The sequence below is a fragment of the Ursus arctos genome, unplaced genomic scaffold, assembly GCF_023065955.2.
Source record: "Ursus arctos isolate Adak ecotype North America unplaced genomic scaffold, UrsArc2.0 scaffold_37, whole genome shotgun sequence".
In the NCBI taxonomy this organism is placed as follows: domain Eukaryota; kingdom Metazoa; phylum Chordata; class Mammalia; order Carnivora; family Ursidae; genus Ursus; species Ursus arctos.
In genome coordinates, this window is record NW_026623053.1 from 17772352 (window position 1) to 17797746 (window position 25395).

Below are 25395 nucleotides of genomic sequence, written 5' to 3' on the forward strand. Positions count from 1 at the left end.
GGAGAAGACATTTGATTGTATGCAATCAAAATGATCTGTGACTGAAAGCAGATTGCATAGGAGGAGAAATGGCAGCTGTTAAAAACTTATACAATATTAGAGAACTTTTTGCTAAAAACATAAGGCATGGTAATCTTTCAGAAACTAAAAGTAAAACAACCATAACAATGTATTGTCTGCTTGGTATAATTCTTCAGAATTTACAGTAACAAGTAAGAGGAAATTACTGCTGAAAATAGATATTAAATATGGACCAAATTTAGTTTATAAAAATTTGCCATCGGTTTTTATGTTGTGTATATTTAGTTCACTTGCATTATAGAATTAGTTTTGTTTATAGAGAAAAATTTAATCCTTTCCCTCTTATCAGTGAACTTCGAAACCATAGAATCTCTGATCCCCTGAGATATTTCTACCTTGCTACAACTGTCCAGCCTTTTTATTTATATTCCCCACTCATTTATTCCTTCTCATGTTATTTTGAAGGAAATTTACCAGACATAATATCCTTTTTATTTGTAAATTTTATTGTGTCTTTCTAAAAGATCACCTGTTGCTTAAAACATAACCACAATATCATTATCACAACAAAAATATTAACAAGGAATATTGAGAAACATCTGATTAGTTTTCAAATTCCAGTGATCTCGTAAATATTGTAACTTTCTGTTTTGAATCTATATTTAATAAGAATTATACATTACAAATGATTGAATTGAGTCAACACTATTTTTAATGTATAGATTCTGTTTCTCCTTTTATCCTTTAAATTTTTAAATTTTATTTATTCATTTATTTTTAAGTAGGCTCCTCGCCCAGTGTGGAGCCCAATGCAGGGCTTGAACTCTCAATCCTGAGATTAAGACCTGTATGCCTAACTGACTGAGCCACCCTGAGGCCCCATTGGAATTTTTTTTTTTAAATGAGTCATTTTTCTTGTAGAGTTACCTCGTTTATTCATTGCATCTCTTTAGTGTCATTTAAAATGTTCCTCTCTATTCTATACATATGCCGATTTGCTCTATAGGCTTGAGCAGATTTATATTAATTTTTATTACCAAGACTGCAGGTGGTTTTGTTTTTTATCTGGGAATACACGTTGGTTTGTGAAAGAACTATGTTACTAGCAGTTTCAGTGCTATATTAATGAACTCTTAGTATAGTAATGATTTCAAAATTGTGAAATTGTAACATTCCCTTTTTTTATTAGCTTGAATACTTCTGTAGTATTGTAGTATTGTTTGATTACTTAGTGGTTAAGTTTTATCAGAAAGGGTAGATAAATTCTTGGCTTACTAGTATTCCCGAACAGTGGTATAGTTTTTTAAAAATTTTATTGTCATTACAAACTCAATAATTTAAACATATAATGTGTGTTACAATATATTTCAGTTACTATCCTTATTTGATCATATTCTCTTCTTTTTAGCTGGTGGGGGACTTTTCAAGTTGTCTCCTGAGTCCTCTCTGAGTCTCTTTGATAGTCCCTCAGTACTGATAGTTAATACAAAACTTCTGCTAAGAACATGTGTTCTTGGATCATATTGTACATTTCTTGTCCCAGAGCTGGAGTCAGCCATATATCCACAGAGTTCTCTATTTTTATTAAGAAATGGTACTTGGACCCACAGGGTAGGTCCTGGGAGTATTCACTGCTACTGGATTTCGTGTTATTTCTACCCTTTTCAGTGGGCAAAACTAGGAAATACAGAAACACACGTATTTTTTAAGGATAAAACTGTATCCTCGTACTGACGCTTCCACTTCAAATTCTGTACTAAAGGGTTTTTTACTTAACCTATTTTATCTTTCATCTTTATCTTTTGTCTCATATGAGAATCCTAGTTCTCAAGGACTGTAACAGTATAAAGATAGCATTTACCTAAATTCCATTTGAGTATTAAAAAAATTTTAAGGGGCACCTGGGTGGTTCAGTTGGTTAAACGTCTAGCTCTTGATTTTGGCTCAGGTCATGATCTCGAAGTCCTAGGATCCAGCCACATCCAGCTCCCCGCTCCAGTGGGGAGTCTGCTTGTCTCCCTCTCGTTTCATCCCTACCCCGACTCAAGCGCTCTCGCTCTCTCTCTCTATAAAATAAAATAAATCTTTACAAAAATAAAAATAAAACAAATTTTAAGTATAAAAGAATGTAAGAAACCTCCTAGGTCTCAATTTATTAACTAGAACTTTTAAGGATATTAATATTTGGCAGAATATGATCAGGGAAAATATCGTGTTACTTTTAATTGTGTTACTTCAAAATGAAACTCTAAAACCATATTAGAAATTATATTACTTGATTTAGGGACATACATTTTCTGTCTTGTTTCTTTTCATTCATTGAAGTAGGGAGGAGCCCTAAACACTTGAAAGTATAGCCCTTTAGGACACTTGCTAGTTTGGTCCCTGGGCCTTATTTTCTATCCCTCTTGTCCTTCATGGCCATGAAAACTGAGCCCAGGTATGCAATGTGGATAAATACCCTCAGGTTCAAAAATAGCTTTATTGTTCTTAAGCCATACTTCTCTGTTTGGCTATAGTATTTTGTATTTTGTGGATCATGTAGGTAGGAAAGAAATCTCTATCCTTGGGTTATTTCTGATTTGCTTAGGAACACAAAAAAATAAGTGGTCAGGCAACTTATGACCATGATTTCTCACTTTCTCCAGAGAGACCTTTGATGTTTCTACCTTTTCTCCTGTATTCTTCCTTTTTCTCCTCTTTCAGCTTATAAAATCATGTTCCCCAAATAAGCCCAACTCAGATGTCATCTGCTCCATGAAACATTTTTTTATCCCATAGCCAAATTATCTACCCCACCTTTGTAACCTCATAGTCATATTTAGTCTTTCCATTTACATAGTTAATATGTAATAATTTTGTATTAAAATTAATTGAAGATGTAGAGGATGATTCTAGTAAAGAATACTTCTACTAGATTGTGATGCTCACTGCTATGTCTTATTCATTTTTATGCCTCGTGATTTGTATCTTCAGAGAACTCATTTGTATTTTGGTTGCATTTGTATACTTGAATTGTTATAGGCTAAAAAGGGACAGCTGTAGAGTTTAATGTATAAATCATGTGTTCCTTCCAAATAAAGGCCAGATGATGTCATGTCACAAAGGTTTCATTCAAATAATTTTTAAAAATGTGATGTGTGAATGTGAAGTGGTCACACAGCACATGTTGGAATAGACATGGCAACCTGAAATGATCTGCCACCATATCAGTCAATACTGTATTATATTTACAGAATTTAATTTCAACAAAACTTTATCTGCTAAGTTAAATATTTTAAAGTCTTGATTTTGTGATTATTATTTTACTTCATTTATAAATGTGTTTTGGTTTTATAATTACATATGCAGGAGGCATGTATACTTGATGTTACATTTGTTTTTGTTTTTTGTTGTGGTTTTTTCTTGTTTTTTTAAGGTTTTATTTATTTATTTGGTAGAGAGAGAGAGGGAACACAAGCAGGGGAGTGGGAGAGGGAAAAGCAGGCTTCCCCCTGAGCAGGGAGCCTGATGCAGGCTGAATCCCAGGACTCTGGGATCATGACCTGAGCCGAAAGCAGATGCTTAACGACTGAGCCACTCAGGCGCCCCTTGATGTTATATTTGAAACATCATTATATAAGTCAATATCACCTGTTTGGTAAAACTTCTTTTAAATGGATTTGTATACTTACTCAAGGAGGAGAAATACTAATATAGACTGAAGAATATTATATAGGCCAGAGGCAAAAGAAATCAATGTCAGATGCCAATTTGGATTATGACTGTATCTGAATTGTATCATAGTAATGATTTTTAATTCATTAGGTCAACTAGCCATTTGTCAAATAATCTAGAATTAATTTTGTCTAGGTCTTGAATCAGTATGTGTATTTACATATTGGTTGATACTTAAATATGCTAATTTTTTAGGTTTTTTGTTTTTTTTTTTAATAATCTCTACCTCCAGCCCGGGGCTCAAACTCATGACCCCAAGAGCAAGAGTTGCATGCTCTGTCCAACTGAGCCAGCCAGGCAATCCTTAAATATTCTAATTTAAAAATAGATGACTTAAGGAGTGATTTTTAACTTTTTCCTGAAACATGGGTTTAGTACTGTATTCCTTTAGCTAATTCCCCAAATATCTTCATATGGTCCTGATTTACAACACATCACTTTATATCCTGTACAATTATTGTATGAAATATTTGATATATTTATATGAAGATCTTGTATTCAAATGGCATAGTACTTCAGTTATTTTTTCAGCATAGATGCCCATTTATGCTTTTATTTATAATTTTTTTAATTTATATTTTCACATATTCCCAGTAGGTCAGAATGTCATTTCATATGTTTGTTATCACTTGTTTTACTTAAAAATAAGGTTTAGTCAAAATAGAAATTAAAAACACTTGTTTCCTTAGTTGTTTCCTAACCTTGTAGCACTCTATAGTTAATACTTTTATCCTTATACAATTGTTTCTTTAGATGTTTCTAAAAATCTGAAAAACCTCTTACCGTATATCTTATAATTGTTTTTTTTTTAAACTTAATAAAAATTCATCACAGAATATCATATTGTGGTTTAAGTAGAACCCCATTTGACTTTTAGAAGCATGCTTTTATTCAGCCAGAAGATATATAATAAAAACCATTTGATCCGTGAAGAAAACATTTTTCAATGTAGTTTAATCTTAATTTTATGAAAAAATAAGTATTTTTCTAATTTTATGGCAATATTTAGATTAATAAAAGACAAAATTGCAATTGAATTGCCAGACTACAAACATACGTTCATATTCATCATTACTTTTAACTTACTATTCTTGTTGCAAAAGATACCTTGTCTTTTAGAGAACGCAGTGGTATTATTTACATTAATTCATGTGGCTTGTTTGAAAAAAAAATGCTATAACTCCTTTACTTAATGGGATTCTTCCCCTGTGGCAGTGCAAACGTCTAGAGCAGGAGCTTCATCATCTGAAAGAGCAGAACCAGACTTCAGCAAACAACATGAGACATCTGACTGCTGAAAACAATCAAGAACGTGCTCTGAAGGTAAATCTCCGTTCCTTCTTACAGGCAAATTAAGGTTGTAAGCCCTTGGTGCCAGCTTTCTGTGCTGCATATATCAGTTGTGTACATTTCAGCAGAAGTGAGCTGTGGTGTTTGCCAACAACCCCTTCTTTAAACACAGATACAGCACCCTTCTGTTATGGTATTATTTTATTTCGTGTATGTGTACATGAAAACAACGTATTTTCTGAATTTTGAGTGGTGGTATATTAATACTTTGGGTACATGTTCATTCCGTTCCTGATTTTATGATATACTGTTATCTTTTGTAGTTAGTAAAAAGTGGCCACACTAAAAGGAAAAAAAATAAACCATGAGCCTTTTCTTCACATCAATATTTATTACACTAATCTTGTGATACTATTAACCCACAGAACTGACAGTCCCTGAAGGGTATGTGAATATGTTTGGGAATTGAAATCGTTCTCAAAATGTTACTTATTGCAAAAAAAGAAAGAAAATTTAGTCTACTAGAACTTGAAACAAGGGAAGTGTATGCTTCACGACAAGAGGTTCTGTTTCATTGTAATAGAGATCCAATAATCACGAAAAAGGACGTCATTTTGATTCTACTAATTACATATTTTTTCTTACGGTACTTATATGACTTTCCATTCTCCTTCTTTGTCTTTGTCCCAATTTGTAGCATATCACCTGTGACCTAGTTGTGGTTCCTGCCCTCAAGGTGCTTACTTTCTCATTTACTGGTTAAAAATAAAAACAAAACATATCCACAGGAAACAGAAAAGATTCATCGTTGTTGTGTTTGTGCAGTAAGAAAAAAATGTACTATCAAGAAAATTGTATTGTACTTTGTTATCTTAAATTCGTTTTTGCTACAGATTATAGGAGAATATTAGGGCATTAGCAGTGTAACTCACTAAACCAGAATTATCTACCAAAATTCAGAAAAATGGTGACATTTTGAAGTAGACAATATTTTTTGTCTATCCAAAAAGTGTGAAGTTCGGTTGAAATCTGATTTTTCTACAAATGTGTTTAGCTTCATTTTGAAATTCTCGGTGAGTAGTTAGGAGCTTATAATAACTTTGTTGTCATTTTTAATGCACTTTCTCTTTTTTTCTCTCAAATTTATAGACTAGAACGATAAATTGGAAAGAAAAGAAATGTAGATTCTTGATCACTTTTTAATTACCCCAAGGAATTTACCATGATATGATTAAAATTTAGTGTAATAATATTTTCAAATATATACTTGCAAATTAAAAGCAACTTTGTTTTAAAGGCAGCTTCCATAATATGTGCCAATTTATTATCAGCATTAGAGGACAGATTTCATGTATTGTATGTGACATGGCTATTTCCATATAAAACAGACCTGGAATTAAAATTCTAGTTCGTTAAGTACGTAATAATACCACAGTCCTTATTCTGGCTTGTGTGTGTGTGTGTGTGTGTGTGTGTGTGTGTGTGTGTGTGTGTATTTGTTTTAAATTGAATTAAATGGCACCTGCTATTTATGGAGAGGAAGAAACGCACATTTCTAAGAGGTTATTAAAATTAGAAGGTTAGATGTAAACCAAAAAAACCAGGAAGTTCAAAACCAAACAGAACGAAATCCCTATAAAATAGAAATCTCTAGAAACTATAGACTATGTAAAACAATAAATAAACAAAGCTACATTTTTACCCCTGACGAATATACTATGTTAAAATCTTTTCTAGTTTCTCACGTTTTTCACAAAAGTGTCAGATTTTTCTGTTGCCTTTTAATCTTTCCTAACTTCATCCATTCACTAACCAACTTAATTTTTTGTAGAGTTAGGATGGGAGGAAGAATTTTTAAAAACTCATCAATTTAATCTTTTTAAAGCTCCTGTGTTCATTTTAGCTCTTTTAAAAATGTCTATCTTGTGTAACACTGGCTTTGAATCATTTTTTAGTTATTTTATGCTATACTTCCTCATGAGAAATCTTAAATTTATTATATATTTATATCTACTTTATTCTGAATCATTTTTAAAAAATTATTCTTAACTTCCAGAGATGATGTTCTTTTTTTGGTGCTTTGGTTATTACATGCTGTATCTTCAAGTTGCCATATAAGTTATGAATAATAAGTTTATTACCAAGCTATCTGATGAATCAACTTTTCATCTTCTTTCTCAGCAGTATGCCTGTCTTTTACAGTCCACTTACAAGTATCATTTTTTTGTTGTTGTTAACTCATTCAATATTTAGTATCTAAATAAGCTTTAGGAAGAAATTTTAAGAAGAGTCTATTTCTAGGAGCTTTCAATCGGTCAATAATATTTCTAGCATTTTATCATAAGTAGTACTATTATTGATATCAGTAAAAGGTAAATTTGACTAGGTAAGAGCTGAAAATTTTATGCTTTTTTTAATTGTATAATGCTGAAATTCATAAAGGAAACAGTACTGGGGATATGTTTGGGAAAAATCCAAATTAATGATCATACATTATATAGAACTTTCCAATTAATTATGGCAAATACATGATTATCATACAAGGAAATACTTTATTATATCATAGTGCTGTTCAAATAATAAATCTTTGTTTATTCTAATAACCTGGAAATTATTTCTAAATTATTTTTTGTGGTAGAGCATAAAATTGGATTTTTGCTGATCATATAAGCATTGTTTTTGAAGTAGCATGGAATTATACTAGCTAAATTTGCTAACATGGCATTTTTCCCCTACTTTTATAATGTTTGCAGTTTTCCCTAATAACAAGTAAAACACAATGGTACATAAAGGATGAAGGGCTAAATTTATGCTGATACTAGTCTATACCTTGAGAGTAACTTTAAAAAAACAAAAGAGCTTATTTTCTAATTTAAAATAAATTTTACCTCTTTATGTTAAGAAATTGGTTTCTTGAAGAAGAGTTTTGGACATTTAATGTTTTTGAATAAATTTACATTAACCATAAATATGTAGACATCAGACAATAAGAAATTTCACATATACTGCCTTTTTATCCCTCTTCCATTTTATTTATCTTCTTTATCATACATCTTTAACTTCCTACAGTTGGGCTTCTCCACTGTAATTCCATTGAAAACCATTCATTCTTAGATTATAAGTGACTTCTGATGATTAAACTTGTGAAACTTATTCTCTATCCTACTCAGTATCCTAGTCAATGTAACTAGAACACATTTCCCTTTTGTTGGCCCTGCCCTTTTAAAAACTTTCCTAGAGTTCTGTATTGCTACATCCTCATCATTTTTTTCTTTGATTGCTGTTATTTAGCTGGTGCCTCCTTTTTTCTACCTAGTTATGTGATTAGACCCTTATTGTTCTTTAAAAAAAAAAATTTTTTTTTTAGAGCAGTTGTAGATTCCCAGCAAAATTGAGCAGAGTGCAGAGTTCCCACATAACTCCTGCCTTCACACTTGCACATGCCCACAGCACCCAACACCAGAGTGGTATATTTGTTACAGTTCACGAATCTGTATCAGTATAACCCACAGTCCAGAGTTTACATTAAGGGTCACTCTTAGTCTGTACATTCTTCTGTGCATTCTAACAAATGTACATGACACATACCTACCATTGTGGCTCATACAGAAGTTTCTATCTAAAAATCCTCTGTGCTCTGCCTATTTATTTTTCTCTCCTCCTAATACCTGCCAGCCATTAATCTTTTTACTGTCTCCATAGTTTTGCCTTTTCCACAATGTCATATGGTTGGAGTCATATAGTATGTATTCATTTAAACTTTCACCATACCTTTTGATGGCTTTGTAGCTCGTTTGTTTTAGTGTTTAATATTACATTTTCTGGGTGTACACGGTTTATCTACTCGCCTACTGAAGGATATCTTGGTTGCTTCCAGATTTTGGCTTATGAACATCCATTTGCAGAATTTTTTGGACATACATTCTTCAACTCATTTGGATAAATACCAAGGACTGCAATTGCTGGATTGTATGATAAGAATATATTTAGTTTTGTAAGAAACTACCAAACTCTCTTCCAAAGTAGCTGTACCATTTTTCATTCCTTCCAGTAATGATTGAGTTTTTCTTGTTTCACTTTCTTGCCAGTATTTGGAGTTTCTTTTATTGTAGGCTTGTTTGTTCTAATTTCATGCATTCCTGTAATATCACCTATTATATATGTCCTAATGACTACCTCTTCTGTCCTTCCACTTAGATATCTTAATGTTTCCTTAACCTCAGCAAGTTTGAAAACAAATCCCTAATTTGACTCCCTAAGCCTTTTCTCCCCAGAAAGAAGTCAGTACCTGAGACTAACACTATTGACTGTATAACTCAACATTTATTCCCAATCATATTCTCCTTTGTTTGTCTTTACTATAGAAGCAGGAGAAGTTAAACACTTTCTTAGTCTTTCTTTTTGCCAGTGTGACATAAGAGGAATTCTGCAGCAGGGGAGAGAGAAGTTGGAGTGTCTCTGGAAAGGTTTTTGTTTCCCTCACATAGGACAGATGTAGCAGGCACCATTCCTTTTTTTCTTATTACCTTGAACACTTCCTCCCTTCCTGGAAGTACAGCAACCACTTTATAGCCATGAAGAAAACACCAAATGAAGCTGGCCATTAACATCAGTTGAGCCCCTTAGCCAGTGAGCTACTTTGAGAACATTAAGCACCCATACCCTGATTTCTTTTTCTGGTGATAGATATACCCTTAATTGCTTTTAATAGTTTTCCATTATTTACTTCCAAATTGATCAATTAATATCTATTAATCAATGATACTACCATGCTCCATAGACATGTAGGCTAATACAGTTGACATAATTTTCATATTCTTTTTAGGCTGTCATCCACCACAAAGCAATGGAGCATCCAGTATGGTCAATTCTGTAACAATTATTTCTCTCCTATTTTCCCTCCTATTTTATTATCTTACCTCTACTTACAGGTCCATGATCTAGACAATAATAGCATAGACACACCTCATTTTATTGTGCAACACTTTATTGCACTTCACAGATAATACATTTTCTGCAAATTGAAGGTTTGTGGCAACCCTATGCCAAACAAGTCTATTGGAGCCATTTTTTTTTCAACAGCATTTGCTCACTTTGTGTCTCTGAGTCACATTTTGTTAAGTCTTGTGCAATATTTCAAACTTTTTCATTAGTGTTGTATTTGTTATGGTGATCTGTGATCAATGATTACAACTCACTGAAAGCTCAGGTGATGATTAGCATTTTTTAACAATATTTTTTAATTAAGGTATGTACATTTTGTCTTTTTATGCTATTGCACACTTACTAGACTATGGTATAGTGTAAACATAACTTTTATATGCACCGGGAAATAAAAAAAATTCATTTGACTTGCTCTGTTGCAAGATTCACTTTATTGCAGGGGTCTAGAACAAAACCTATAATATTTCTGAAGTATGCCCGTACCCTCCTAACTTTTCTGACCTCAGTTTCTCACCTCTCTAACCAGTTGTCACTTTCATTTGCTATCATTCCAAAACACAAGTGACACTTTGCTACTCAAAAACTTTCACTGTCTTGCATTGTCAACAGTATGAGAAAATAGAGATATCCTGAATGACCCTTCTGATAAAAAAAAATGAAAAGGATGGCTAAAAGTTATAATTTAAGTATATTTTACAACAACATTATAGAGAAGGCAGGAAGATAAGGAATTTACAAAGGCCTAAAACAAAGTAGAAATGGGGGCAGGATGTTGGGGAGGGGAACATGAGAATTAAGTGATTGCCTGAAGTTGTCTTTCACTCTGAGAGCATTTGTCAAACCTCTGTGAATTTTCCATTTTAATGGTTTCAAGGGCAAGACAAACAAGAGATAGAGCCTGGAGCCTGTTTAAGCCAGAGAGTGTAATGAGATATCCTCTCTTGAAGCTGGTATTGTAATGGCCACACCATTAGTGTTTAGGTGAACAAGAGTCAAGCCCTTCCTGCAAAATAAGGTAACAAAGGAATTTGACTTTCTTGACTATGGAGGGGGTGAAATCACTGAGAATTCATCTTCCTTGGCCAACTTTTGGGCAGGCAGGTTTAGAACCACACAAGTTGCCTGAATTCTTGCTATTTGTGTAGTTCTATAAGCTGAGGATTTAATCGAAGTAGTCCTACCCTGGAGGGGCCCATAGACCACAAACCAAAACAAATTACCTTCCAGTTAGCCTCTAATATTTATTATAGATAAAATTTCAAAGACCCAGAGCTATCAAAAAACACATAAGAGAAAAAAGCACTTCTAATGAAAGTTAGTGAAAACATAAGGCAGCAGAATCATACACATACTTCAACAACAAATAGTTCAGGTATTCTATTAGTCACAGAATATAACATAAGTATTTAAGTAATATCTTTAAAAAGAGATGCTTGAAAATAAGAGCAAGGAAAATGACCAAAAATGATTGAGTGAATTTGAGAAAACTAATGAGATTGAATTTACAGAATTAATAAAATAATTAAAATTAAACAGCAGATAGGTTTAACAGCAGATTACATAGGCTGTAAGAAACTAATAATGAACAGAAAGATAGATCTGAACCAAGTACTTCTGGAAGCCAGAAAGATGAAGAAATGAAAAATATAAAATAGATGTTAAAGGACACAAAAGATAGAATGAAAAGATCTAAAATAAATCATTTAGAATTCTAGAGTATTAATATAGGGAACAGGGAAAAGGCAAGATACAGAGAAATCATGACTGAGCATCTTCCAGAATGGTCAAATGACAAAAGCCTTAGATCTAGGGATACCAAATGAATTCCAAGTATGACATATTAGGAGAAACTGCAGAACACTGAAGTTAAAGCCCTTAAAAACAACCATTAGAAAAGACATATTTAACAAAGGAATAGCATTTAGACTCACTGACTTCTCAATAGTAATAATGGAATAATTTCTTGAATACCCTGAAAGCAACAATGGGGATAATTCCTTAAATATGCAGAGAGAAAGGAACTGTCAAGAGCAAGAGTGAAATAATGGTCAGATAAATAAAAAAACTTCATTTGCTTTCTGTTATGTATAGAATATAATCCAAACCTCCTAATTTAAGACTTCAGAATTTAAGATTCCACACTACAATTTTAGCCTGTTTTTTTTTTTAATTTTCCTTCTTCGTTCTTTCTTTTACTTTCCTTTTTACCTTACTTTTTTTTTTTTAAACTATTTCTCTCTTTGTAGTATTGAGAAACCCTAACCATCCCCCACTACTTCCTACATGTGTCATGTTCTTTAATTTCCTCTGGTCTTTACTTTAGTTGTGACTTTTATTTAATTCTGTCTCTAGTATTAGTCGATTGCTTACGTGTCATCTCTAAATCAAAAACTTCTTAGCATAGGGATCATAGCCTTTTCAGGTTGCTGTTCTCTTGGAATTTAGCACATTGTTGAACTCATTATATAATCACTAAGTTTTTTAAATCAAATTAGTTTTAACCAACCTAGTTGAAGTCAACATATTTATTAAGTATTTACTAAGTTAAAGACAAGGAGGATATGGAATTATTCCAGAATAATGTCTTCATAGTCACTAACTGGGCTCAATTAAAACTCTCTAGAAAGATTTCTGTCTTGTGCTAAAGTTTCTTCACTCATGAATTGAACAATGCAGTGTCAGGAATTCCAGTTTTTCACTATTGGCTTAAAAATATCAATAGAAGAGATTTTTGTTCATGCATTTTTTTTCCTTTGCTATTCAGAGTTCACTGCAGGATAAGCTCTTTTAAGAGACTGAGTAAATAGCAAGCACTATTAATTACATTTGATAGTAAATAATATAATTTCTTATGATGAAATCATATATTGAGATGAGTTATTAGTCATTTGCCTGTACTGGCCATGTTAATGGGCTATCTTTGATATGCCCAGATGATATAACCTTTCTACTGTCTGTGTGGTATGGCTTTAGATTATTTTCTAGTGAATAACTGCAGTAATAGATTTTGAATTTAAAATCCTGAATTTTCCCATTTATTAGCTATTTAGCATTGGGAAAGTCTAAGCTTTGGCTCCTACATTTGTAAGATAATGTCAGCAAATATATTGTACAATTGAGAAAATGTATGGACAATCTGTAAAGTAGGACACATTATTCCATATGGTGTGGTAGTAGAAAGAACATTTGTGTAGATGTCAGACACCGTTTTCTTGTCTTTCCTGTACCGCGAACAAACTATGATCTTGTCAAATTATTTTACATCTTTAAAACGAGGTTAAGTAACATTCAGAGTCAATTAAATTGGAAGATGTGATTTTATAAATTGGTAGTGTTATATCATAGATATATATTTATGAGATGATGAATTCAGGCCCACATAGATTCTGTATTAAGGGAAGACCAGCCCATTGTAAGCTAATATGGTCTTAGGTAGGACAACCATATAATTTATCTTTAAACTAAGACATTTTTTAGAACAAAAGAAATATGATTAAAAATTATACCAGGACAAAGGGATGTGGCTACAAAATGGGGTGGCACAATGGATCCTGTATCGTTAGAACAGTTCTTTGTCTTTGCTTGTGGTGGTGGTTACATCTACATGTGATAAAATTGCATAGAACCAGGGGCGCCTGGGTGGCACAGCGGTTAAGCGTCTGCCTTCGGCTCAGGGCGTGATCCCAGCATTATGGGATCGAGCCCCACATCAGGCTCCTCTGCAATGAGCCTGCTTCTTCCTTTCCCACTTCCCCTGCTTGTGTTCCCTCTCTCGCTGGCTGTCTCTATCTCTGTCAAATAAATAAATAAAAAATCTTTAAAAAAAAAAATTGCATAGAACCAAACACACATACACACACACACGTGCATGTGAGCTAGTGAAGTCTACATAAGCTGCATGGGCTGTGCCACAGTGGCAGTTTCCTGGTTTGGGTATTATGCTATGATTATACAAGATAATAACCATCAGAGGAGGTCAGATACAGGATGCATGGGATCTACGCATATGTCTTTCTTTTTTTCTTTTTTTTTAAGATTTATTTGACAGAGATAGAGACAGCCAGTGAGAGAGGGAACACAGGCAGGGGGAGTGGGAGAGGAAGAAGCAGGCTCATAGCAGAGGAGCCTGATGTGGGGCTCGATCCCATAACGCTGGGATCACGCCCTGAGCCGAAGGCAGACACTTAACGACTGCGCCACCCAGGTGCCCCGTCTTTTTCTTTAACTTCCTGTGAATTTACAATTAGTTCAAAAAATAATAAGTCATTTTTAAAAAAGCAAGTCATTCATCCATCTCAAGCTCAAGGAGAGGAATTCCACAAGGGCATGAATACCAGGAGGCAAAGATCGTTAGGGGCCATGTTAAAGGCTGCCTATCACAACTTGGATGTAAAGAAACACCACAATTCAATATGCCCAAAACCAAACTCATGATCATACCCTGAAAACCTGTTCATTCTGCAGGTTCTATCTCAAAAGAGGATGTCCACCTTACTGGCAGCTTAGGCCAAACTCCTGGGGTTAACCTTGATTTCTCTTTCTGTCTCACACTCCACATTCCAACTGTAAACAAATTCTCTTGGCTCTACTTTTGGTGCATATCAAGAATCAGTCACTTCCCATCATTTCCACTGCTACTCCTACCTTTCAGGTCTCCATCATCTCTTGCCTAGATTATTGCAAAGCCTACTAGTGGTTTCTTATTTCCATCCTTACCTCCTCTATTCTCAACACAGCCTCCAGGACCATCCTATTAAAATATAAATCAGATCACATTACTCCTCTGCTAAGAACCTTTAAGTGGCTTGCCATTTCACTCAGAGAATAAACCTACAAGACCTCTTGATCTGGCCCTCAGTTTCCTCCTTGGCACCATCCTGAACTTTAGTCATACTCCTCTCCTGCTGTTCCACAAACATACCAGGCATGCTTGCATCTGAAGGCCTTTGTACTATCTGTTCCTACTCCCAAGCATCACTCGCCCCCCCAAATATTCACATGGCTTACTTTCTTAACTCCTTCAAGTCTGTCCAAATGCCCCCTTTCAGTGAGGGCTTCACAAGTGTTTTTTCTATCCCCTTCCCTGCTTTTACTCCAGAATACTTATCTTCCAAGAAAGTATATATTTTACTTATGTATTATATTTACTGTCCATTTTCTCGATAGAAATGACTGCTCCATGATCAAGGATTTTTGTTTACTTTGTACACTTCTGTATCTATTGATGATATTAAAAATATTTGACAGTCGGAGATACTAACCAACCATAACAGATGCCAACTGTTAACAATTTGTATGGCTGTTCCTATGCATAGCAGCTGAAACCAGCTCTAACTGAATCTTCTACAAGTACACATAGTAGCCCCTGAGTAAATAACTCTTAAGGGAATTAATACCACATGCGACTTAGTATCTGGCTTTCCCTACTTAACACTTCATAAGCATTTTCCAGGACACTTACTGTATGAATATCACCTTAATGTACTACATAATTTGCAATGCACAGATGCACCATCATTTTAACTCTTCCCTTAATGTTGAATATTTAGGTTGCTTGTAGCTTTACATTCTTAACACCACTGTGAAAAATATTTCTGTATATTTAAAATATTTTGTGTAGTTTAATATTTAACCATATTTAGCAAACAAAAATTTGATTATTTTTCAAATTTTTATTTTTAGTAAAGCAAATAGTTTTCAAAGCCAAATGATTCTAGGGGCACCTGGGTGGCTCAATCCGTTATGCACCTGACTCTTAATTTCAGTCCAGGTCATGATCTCAGGGTCATGAGATCTAGCCGTACATTGGTCTCTGTGCTGGGCATGGAGCCTGCTTAAGATACTCTCTCTCTTTCTCAGCCTGCTTAAGATACTCTCTCTCTTTCTCCGTCTGCCCCTCTGCACCCCCTTAAAAAAATGCCAAATGATTCTATAAGGATTCTAATAAATAAGGCAGTGTCTCATCTTACCTCTTCTGAATTCTGCTCCACAGGGGAAAAAAAAAATAACTTTCAACTCTTTCAGCCATTTATTCTGTATCTGTACTATATTTCTAAGTGAAAAGCTTATAGTTTTTTTTTCATCTTTTGTTATTCATTGATTCCCTCCTATAAAGATGATGATGTAACTTTCTGTTAGATTAGTGCTTAGTATTACATTATTATAATATTCATAACTGACCATGTAGTATTCCTCAGACATCTCTGCAAGAATTGTATTTTACGTCATGACCCAGATAGTATACAAACATACAAATATAAAACTAAAGCAAAATAAAATGTAAGGAAATAATACATACTCTAATTGACATATTTGTATTCAGACATGTTAAATTCTGTTTAATTTTTTTTTGAAACCTAATGCTGGTTGTGACCCTCTGAATAAACTGGGTGACAAGTCTCCCATGGGTGTTTTGTGTTTCTACGTGTTTTGTGAACAGAGGCACAATTGACCTTTGCTCTGAAATATGTTCTGGAGGATATTTGCTTAGCAAACAGTCTTGGAAGATAGAGATAGTGTCTCCCTCTGTAGCAGAAGGCAGATTTGTTTCCTCTCCCTCTGAAGCAGAGGTCATGTAAGTTTGCAGTATATTATAAAAGATTTGGCTTCCCTGAGTTTGAATTTCTTCAGCTATAATGCAGTCCCACTTTTCCCTTTCATATTGCCCCCATGGGAAGTGGGGGATATAATGCAATATCCAACTTTTCCCTTTCATATTGCCCCCATGGGAAGTGGGGGATATAATGCAATATCCAACTTTTCCCTTTCATATTGCCCCCATGGGAAGTGGGGAGCAAAGACCACCAATACAAACATGAAGCTTAAGCGTTTGTGCTATGTCTGAGTAAAGTTCTTTGGGATGCAGAATTCTTGTCTTCTGCCAGTATGCACGAAACTGGCAGGCTAATTTGTTAGCCTACAAGTAGGATAAAAATATTTCATCCTTCACACCCTTCACGGTTCCTTTCTTTTTTTAATATTTTGTCTTCCTCAGAATTATAATCTGGATTTCTTTGTTTGTATACTGTGTATCACTAATACATCCACCCACTCTCTACTAGATATAAATATCTTGTTAATACATTCAAATATTTCAGGTAACCTAAAACTATTACTTTTTTTTTCTTTTTAAGGATCTGAACTGATTGTCCTATAGGACATTATGCATCTTACATTACCTACCTTCAGTGTAACTCTGTGGCTTCCTTTAGGTTCTCCTATGTTGGATCACCTGTTTCCTGTATCTCATTTTGCTTGTCTTACTCTTTCATTTTGATGGAGCATACTTCCTAATAGTTTCCTGGGAAAGGATACGCGTGAGTTAAATTTTTAAAGATTCTGTGGTATTTCTTCAAGATAGATTTTAGAAGCAGAGTACTTGAATAACAGGATGAACATTTAAATTCAGATTCCTAGACTCACTTTCAGGATTACCAAGGCAGAATATTTGACAAAAGACCCAAAAAGCTTGTGCTTTAATTTTATTGTTTTTGAAACTTCTAAAAATTGAATTTCTCTTTTAGAATTTATGCATCCATTAAAACCACAATGAGATACCATGTCATACATATTAGAATGGCTACATAAAAAAAGACTCGCAATACCAAATGTTGATGAGATGTGCAGAAACAATCCCTCGCACACTACTGGTAGAAATGTAAAATGATAACAGCTGCTTTGGCAAATACTTTACCAGTTTCTTATAGAGATATATTTAATACGGGTGGCTCAGTTGGTTAACCATCTGCCTTCAGCTCAGGTCATGATCCAGGCTCCTGGGATCGAGCCCCGTGTCATACTCCCTGCTCAGCAGGGAGTCTGCTTCTCCCTCTGCCCTTCCCGAGCCCCACCTGACCTCACACTCGCTCTCTTTCTCTCTCTCTCAAATAAATAAATAAAATCTTAAAAAAAGAAGAAGAAGAAGAAATATATTTAGCATATTATCCAGCTATTGCACTCCTGGGTCTCACTCTAGAGAAATGAAAATTTATATTCACAAAAATGATGTACAAAAATGTTCATAGCAACTTTTATTTGTAATTGGCCAAAACTAGAAAGAAGCTAGATATCCTTTAGTAGGTCAATGGATCAACATCCACACAATCAACTATGATTCATAAATAAAAAGGAAAAATTTACTGATATATGCAACACCTTTGGTGGTTCTCATTATGTTGAATGAGAAAAGCCAATATCAAAGGGTTGTATCTATATGATCCCAATTATATAACAGTCCCAAAGTGACAAAATCATTATGATAGAGAACAGATCAGTGGTTTCTTGGAGTTAGGTGGAAGAGCTTGAGTATGACTATTAAAGTCCAACAGGGAGTTTCTGTATAGTGTTGTAACAACTCTGTAGTCAGATTTTATAATATTAAAATGTCATAAAATTACATATCTGGGAGGGAAGATGTAAAAACAGATGAAATCCATATAAGGTCTATAGCTGAGTTAATAGTATTGTGTCAATGTCAGTTTCCTGGTTTTGACAATACACTATGGTACATATATGATATTACTACTGGGAGAAGTTAAATGAAGGCTATGCAGGATCTCTGTACTCTTTGCAAGTTCTTTTGGGTCTTGAATTATTGCAAAATAGGAAGTTACTTTAAAAGTTATACATGCTCACCATAGCCAGTGAAACAAATGCTAAGATATATAAATAAAACTTAATAATATCCCCTTGGCCCTCTCACAGTTCTTAGACTTGCCAAATTAATCTTGACCAGGAATTACAATAGTGGATCTCCTCATCTTATTACCTGATTTTAGTGGAAATAGATTCTGTGTCATACTAAATTAGTTTGACATTTACCATGGGATTTTCCCTTTTTCTTCATAGTCTCAGTTTGATAGTTCCAATATGTGGGTCATCTCTGAGTCTGGTTTTGTGATTATTTTGTTGCTTTACATTTTTGTTTTGTTTTGCATTTGCTTTCATGCACCTCATGATTTTTTACTGAATGCTGGACATTGTCAGTAGAACAATAATAGTTTTCCTGTCAGGCCAGTAGAATGAGCATTGAGTTGTTCTACTCAGGAGTTGAACTAGATTTGTTTTTTGTTGTTGTTTTGTTACTGTCAGTGCATCATAGGTTTCAAATTGCTTCTAGTAACAGGTTGCTATTGCCTTGTGCTCAAGATGGAAGCCCAGATGCTGGAGGATTTTTCTCAGTGTTCATGCTCCACCCTTAGTTTTCAGTTGAACCTATGTGCTTAACCTCAGAGAGTGTCTCACTCTACACTGTTGCCTTTCTTCCAGCAGTAGAATTCCATTTATAGTCTGATGTTGGAGGACTGAGAGTCCTCTGCTTCAATTTTAGACAGTCCCTTTATGCTTGGGCTTTGGAGTGGGGCTTTCTTAGAATTCTTTTCCATGGCAGCCAAACTCTGACTTGTATCCCTGGGTGGTATTGTGTTTGAGAGACCTTCCTGCCCCTTACCAAGTTTTAGAAGCTATCTAATGTTATTGGTATAAGATCCTGGAGGCAGGTCTATTTCCTGCCACTAACCCAGAAATAGGAGTTCTTTCTTCTACCATTCCCAAGCAGTGGGTTTTTCCTGTGTCCCGAGGACTTCACTGCTCTTCTTTCAGCTGTAGATGGCTTTTGCTCTATCCATAGAAAGGTGTGGTTGTAGATAGGAGGTGGAGTAGGGTGGGAAGGGATTTGTTCCTTCGTAGCAGCAACCAGTCTCTACTCCTACATACACTGCATGTGAGTATCACTGAGGGAAGCTATCTCTGGTTTCCTACTCTGGCCTTGATATTTTCCATGTGTACCTAATGGAGCAGTGTGGGAAAGAGCCTACTAGTAAGTGCAAACCCCTTTTGTCAGGGATTTCTAGGGCTGTCTGTGATAGCTGGCCATTCTTCCCAGGTTCTGCCCAAGGTAAGCTAGTCTGTGCATCCCATTTCTCCTTGGAGTCTTCTCCCTCATTGAAATTAAGACTGTTTGGTTGCCCTGTGAACTTAGCTAGATCTAATGAGCTCTAGAAAATTTATGACTCTGTGCATTGTACAGCTTTTCTTATAGTTTACATAGTATGACAGTTGTTCTGGTTTTCTGCATCAGAGTCATGATCATTATCTCTACTATTGGATTTTGATAAATACTGTTTTGTCGTATTTAACTAATTTCTTTCTAGAATACTTTTGAAGTTTGTATTAGTGGATATAACAAATTTTATTGAGTTCTTGATATTGAACACTTCCTTGAATAAACTCTTGGATTTGATTTGTCATTGTTTTTTTGAGAATTTTAAAAATTATATTTATAACCATCTGCCCTCATGTAGCATTCACTGAGTGCCAGGCAGTGTTACTAATACTTTACATATGATAAAGTACTTAAAACTCAAAGTGACCCTCTGAGATAGGTGTTATGACTATTCCTAATTTTATAGGTAAAGAAACTGAATAATATGGGTTACTTGACTTAACCAATATTATGGATAATAATAATTGGTAGACCCAGACAGATCTGAACTCTCTCCAAAATTTACAGGCTTGAGAATAAATGAAATTGACCTGGAGCTTCTTGCTTTGTTTTGTTTTGGTTTTTCACTGTCAGAGTTTTGTTAAGAGTGAGTTTGAATTTTTTTTTCATATGTTCAGTGGATGTGTGCGTGTGAATATAAATAAATCTATGTATTTGTCTGTTTATATGTTTTCCTCATTTTTTTCTTGATTTTTGTTTGCTTTATCTTGGTCCTTCGTCCCTGAGTTTTTTGTTTTGTTTGCATTTTATAGCTTTATTGATACATACTTCATATACCATAAAATTCACTTTAGAGTGTATTATTTTAGTATATTCACAGACTTGTTCACCCATCACTGCAAACTAATTTTAGAAAATTTTCAACGCATGCCAGTAACATCTCATTAACATCTCACACACGTTAGCTGTCATTTCCCCATTCCTTCCAACATTCTTCTCCCATTCCTAAGCAACCACTAATCTGCTATTTCTATAGATCAGTCTATCCTGGATATTTCATGTAAATGAAATCATTAAATATATGGTCATTTGTGACTGACTTCTTCACTTGGCACAATATTTTCAAGGTTTATGCATGTTATAGCATGTATCATTACTTCATTTCTTTTTATTGATACATGATACTCATTGTGTAAATACACTGTATACTATTATCAGTTCATTAGCTCATGGACATTTAGGTTGTTTCTGCTTTGGGGCTATTATGAATAATGTTGCTATGAACATTTGTGTACAATTTTTTGTTTGGACATATGTTTTCATTTTTCTTAGTTACATACCTAAAAGTGGAATTGCTGGGTTATATGGTAACTCTGTGTTTAGCATTTTGAAGTTTTGCCAAACTGTTCTTTAAGTGGACGCACCATTTTACGTTCTTACCAACCATGTATAAATTTTCTACATCCTCACCAAGATTGTCTTGTCTTTTCTATTGTAGCCATCCTATTGGGTGTGAGGTGGTATCTCATTGTAGTTTTAATTTGCATTTCCCTAATGAGTAAGGATGTTGACCATCTTTTCATATACCTATTGGCCATTTGTACATTTTTAGAGATATGTCTGTCAGATCTCTTTTGCCCATTTTTGAATTGGATTATTGTCTTTTCATTGTTGAGTTAGAAGATTCCTTTATATATTTGGTATACAAGCCCCTTGTCAGGTATATGATTTGCAAGTAGTTTTCCAATTCTGTGGGTTGTCTTTTCGCTTTTTTTGATGGTGTTCTTTAACAAACAAAAGCTTTTGATTTTGATTAAATTCAATTTATCTATTTCTTCCTTTTGGTTGCCAGTGCTTTTGGTTCTGATCTAAGAAGGCTTCACCTAACTCAAAATCACAAAGATTTACATCTGTGTTTTCTTCTAGGGGTTTTATAGTTTTAGCTCTAACATTTACATCTATGACCAATTTTGAGTTAATTTGGAGATATTGTATAAGTTAGGGTTCAAATGCTTTCTTTTAAATGTGGATATCCAGTTGTGTCTGTACCATTTGCTGGAAAAAAAAAAAAAAAGATGATTCTTTCCCTATTGGATTGTCTTGACACCCCCCTCCAAAGTCATTTGACCATATATATGAGAGTTTAGTTCTGGACTCTAAATTCCCACTTTGTTTTTGTTTTTGAAGATTGTTCTGGCTGTGTCAGTTTTGATGCTAATATTACTAGCTTAATGAATGGCATAATTTTTATTTTTAACTGGTCTTGACAAGTTTAAATTGAATTGGAATGGTTATGTACCACTGGAAGCCAGTGATTCCAGGCCTCTTTTTTCTCTATATTACTATTACTGTATTTTAAATAAAAGTAATTTACCAATATGTCACTTGGTGCATAAGTGACATAGTGAGAAATATAGTGGCAAGAAATTAGTTTGAGAAGGGAGAGAATGATACCAGATCTTGTACAAGTTGTAGTTCAAATTATTGAAGCGTATGGGAATACTCAGAGGTCAGATGTAGAAGAAGTGAAATAAATGGAACAATAATGATTTCCAACGTTTGGCTCTTGGTGCACAGAAATAAGTGGTTCACAGAGGAGACTGAGAAGAAATAGATAAGAAGATGACCCAGAGATTGTGTTATGAGAGAATTCAGAATAGAGTAAAACTCCATGAAAGGAATGGTTCACAGTGTCAGATGCTACAGGAAATCAAATAATATCAAAGTGTCCATTTGATTTGGCAAGTAAGAGGGCAGTGGTAGCTTTGTCACTGCAGTTTCAGTGGTTATGGTGGTGGTCTTGAATCTAGTAAACTGCCGAGTAAATGGAAAGTTTAGAGGCAGAAAAAATATAAATCATTTTTTGAAGAGCTTATTTCTGAAGTAAAAGTGCAAGGATTAGAATGTAATGTGAAAGGAACATTGAGGATGATTTATTTTAAGGAATGGAAATTATCGCAAACATTTTCTCAATCATTCTCCTTGTCTAAGAAGTCAGATATGTAGCTGTCTAACCTAAAGCTAGCTGGTGTACGTCCTGGTTCAAAAAGATTGCTAAGTCAGATAATAATTTAATAATTCGGAATTGGAAAACTTAGAGGGAACGGGCCAGTTGGTTTTGAATGCTGAGCCAAATGATCCTGAGGTAGACTGAGGGCTAGGTCGTCTGCTGTAGGCCATGTGCAGTCTGAAGTTATGAAGCAGCCAGTTGGAAAAGTCGGAGTCAGTGTTAAAAAACACACAATTCTGAGTAAAGGAAGTGGAGAGAAATTGTGCGCTGATTCCTAACAGTGTTCTGTTCCCATGCCAGGCTTTGTTTTCCAACAACACATTTTTCCTTGAGAGGGTGCCTTTCCTTACAACACGCAAGACTGGCAGCTAGACCAGGTTTACAGTCTTTGCATACCAAATGGGGAATTGCTATGACAGCATTCATTACAGGCTCTCTGAATTCAGACACAGTTACGCTGAAGGGTGGGTCTATGGATTCCAGCACCAGGTATAGCCAAATCATCAGAGCCTAAGTTCACCAAGACACAATAAAAATTGATGAGGTTCAGATAAAACAACTGTGAGCCATACCTCTTACATGGAAGGAATACTGAATTTCTTTGGGAAACTGTACGTTATCTGGAGATTATCAGTGGCAAACCACAAATGCAGTACTTGTGAATTCTTAAATTTAATTGCTCTTAACATTGGATGCCAGTGTTTTTCTAATTTTGAATTTCATAGTACTATTTTAGGAATGTGAGATTTGATTTTGATACATAGTTATAGACATATAAAATTACATTGCATGCTCTCCTGTCTTATATGTTTGTAATATGCCAAAAAAAAATCAAAATGAATACTTGAATGATGATATAAACTTTCAGTAGGGGACTGAATATTAAGCACACCAGGCAAATTTATCATTATGTCAGCTGGCTTTAGATAGATCTTGGAATCCTTTTTAAATCTTTGTATCACCTTCTTTTTGGAACTGGTATTTCCTTTGACTGAAATGCCCACATCACCTATTGCCCTACCTCCTTTGCCCAGATAACATCTACTCATCCTATCTTCAATTTGGCCACGGTTCTCTTTGTCACCAAACCAGAAAGGTATTTGGATGGTAGGATGAAATTGTTTTAATATCAAAATAAGCACTGATTTGAAAAGAAATGGAATATGTAAGAAACTCAGTGCTCCCAGGATTTCTTCCAGGCCTTTCCTATCTCTGTCACATGAACAGTACCTTCAGTCCTACTTTCCCCTTTGCCTTCTGCTCTCACCTCAATATCTCCTCCCTTTTTTTTCCTGGCCTGTTGAGTTTTGGTGTTACAGTGGACCAAGGTGTAGAAGAGAAGTTATTCATGATACATTGTTGAAAACAATACCCCGGGTAGCTTTAAAAGCAATAAAGGTCCACTTGACTGGTTGTTAGGTAATGCGTATAGGTTAATGGCTCTTGACAGAGGCATGTATTGGAATCATCAAAAGAATGTTAACAAAATAATAAATCTGGGCCTGACCCAAAATATTCTGAATTGGAAAATCTTACACTGAATTTGAAAACTTGCTGACATAGACAGATTTGGTGTTTGGAAGTAAAATAGGGACAAAATATTTCCCCAACCTCTTTTTAGGCCTTTGGATTTTTTGTTTCTGAAGATGATATGTTTGTTTTCTACCCACTGTGCTTTTAATTTTAGTTCTGTTTCATTTTTTACTTGATTTCAGTACTAACTTGATGTTAGTATTTTGGTGGCATTTTCAGTTTTATGTCTTTTTAAAGTGCTTTCTTGGTGTTTTAAGGGTACGCTAGATGCGGCTATATAAGGAATGCTGGCCAAATGAAAGTTTCCTTTTTCATTTTTAGTATTTCCAATAACCAGATTCTACACAAGTTTGTACCTTGTAGTGATTTGGAATAACTTGGACATATTAAAGTCTCCTGTGAATTGAAGTATACTAGAACTTTGAAAAATATAGTATGAAATTTGTTTTGATTGATTTTTTAAAAATTTACATGTTCTTTCCAAGCTAAAAATGTATGTTTAAAAAACAAACTCTAGATTATCAAATACAGTTAATTTACTTTAGCTACTAAGTAAAAGTGTTTCTGATTTGAGACCTGATGATGGAAAGCAGTTAAATACTTCATTAGAGATTACATAAAATTCTCAATAAAATTAACTACATTGAACAGTGTAGTTTCCTGTACCAAGCAAATCCTTGTTCTAGTAGCATACTTGACATGAGTTTTTTTCTAGACACATAGTTTTTAGTAATGCATCTACAGAACTTTATTAAAGAAAATGAATACTTGCAAATTGACATAGCTGTAGTTTGCCTTCTATACCAAAATGACTTTATTGTGTTGTTCAGTGTTGGTTAGTTTTTCTGTTATGTTGATGCATTAAAACAGATATTAAATTTTATCATTAATTCAGCGCCTGGTCTCTCATCAAATCCCCTTAATTACAAATTGACTC

General features: G+C 34.4%; 1 protein-coding gene across 13 annotated transcripts in view; it reads left to right on the forward strand.

Annotated features, from left to right (window-relative positions):
* Nucleotides 1–25395, forward strand: part of MIPOL1 (mirror-image polydactyly 1) — a 357607-nt gene that overhangs the window by 161374 nt on the left and 170838 nt on the right. For 12 of the 13 annotated variants that reach the window (XR_008957207.1, XR_008957208.1, XR_008957210.1 and 9 more), the window contains one exon: nt 4954–5061. The exons of the other annotated variant lie outside the window; for it this stretch is intronic. Coding sequence is in view for 6 of the 12 variants with exons in the window: in XM_057306421.1 (XP_057162404.1) it covers nt 4954–5061 (108 nt within the window). In the remaining 6 variants the exon portion in view is untranslated. The remainder of the gene's footprint in view (nt 1–4953; nt 5062–25395) is intronic. 13 annotated transcript variants of the gene reach the window in all.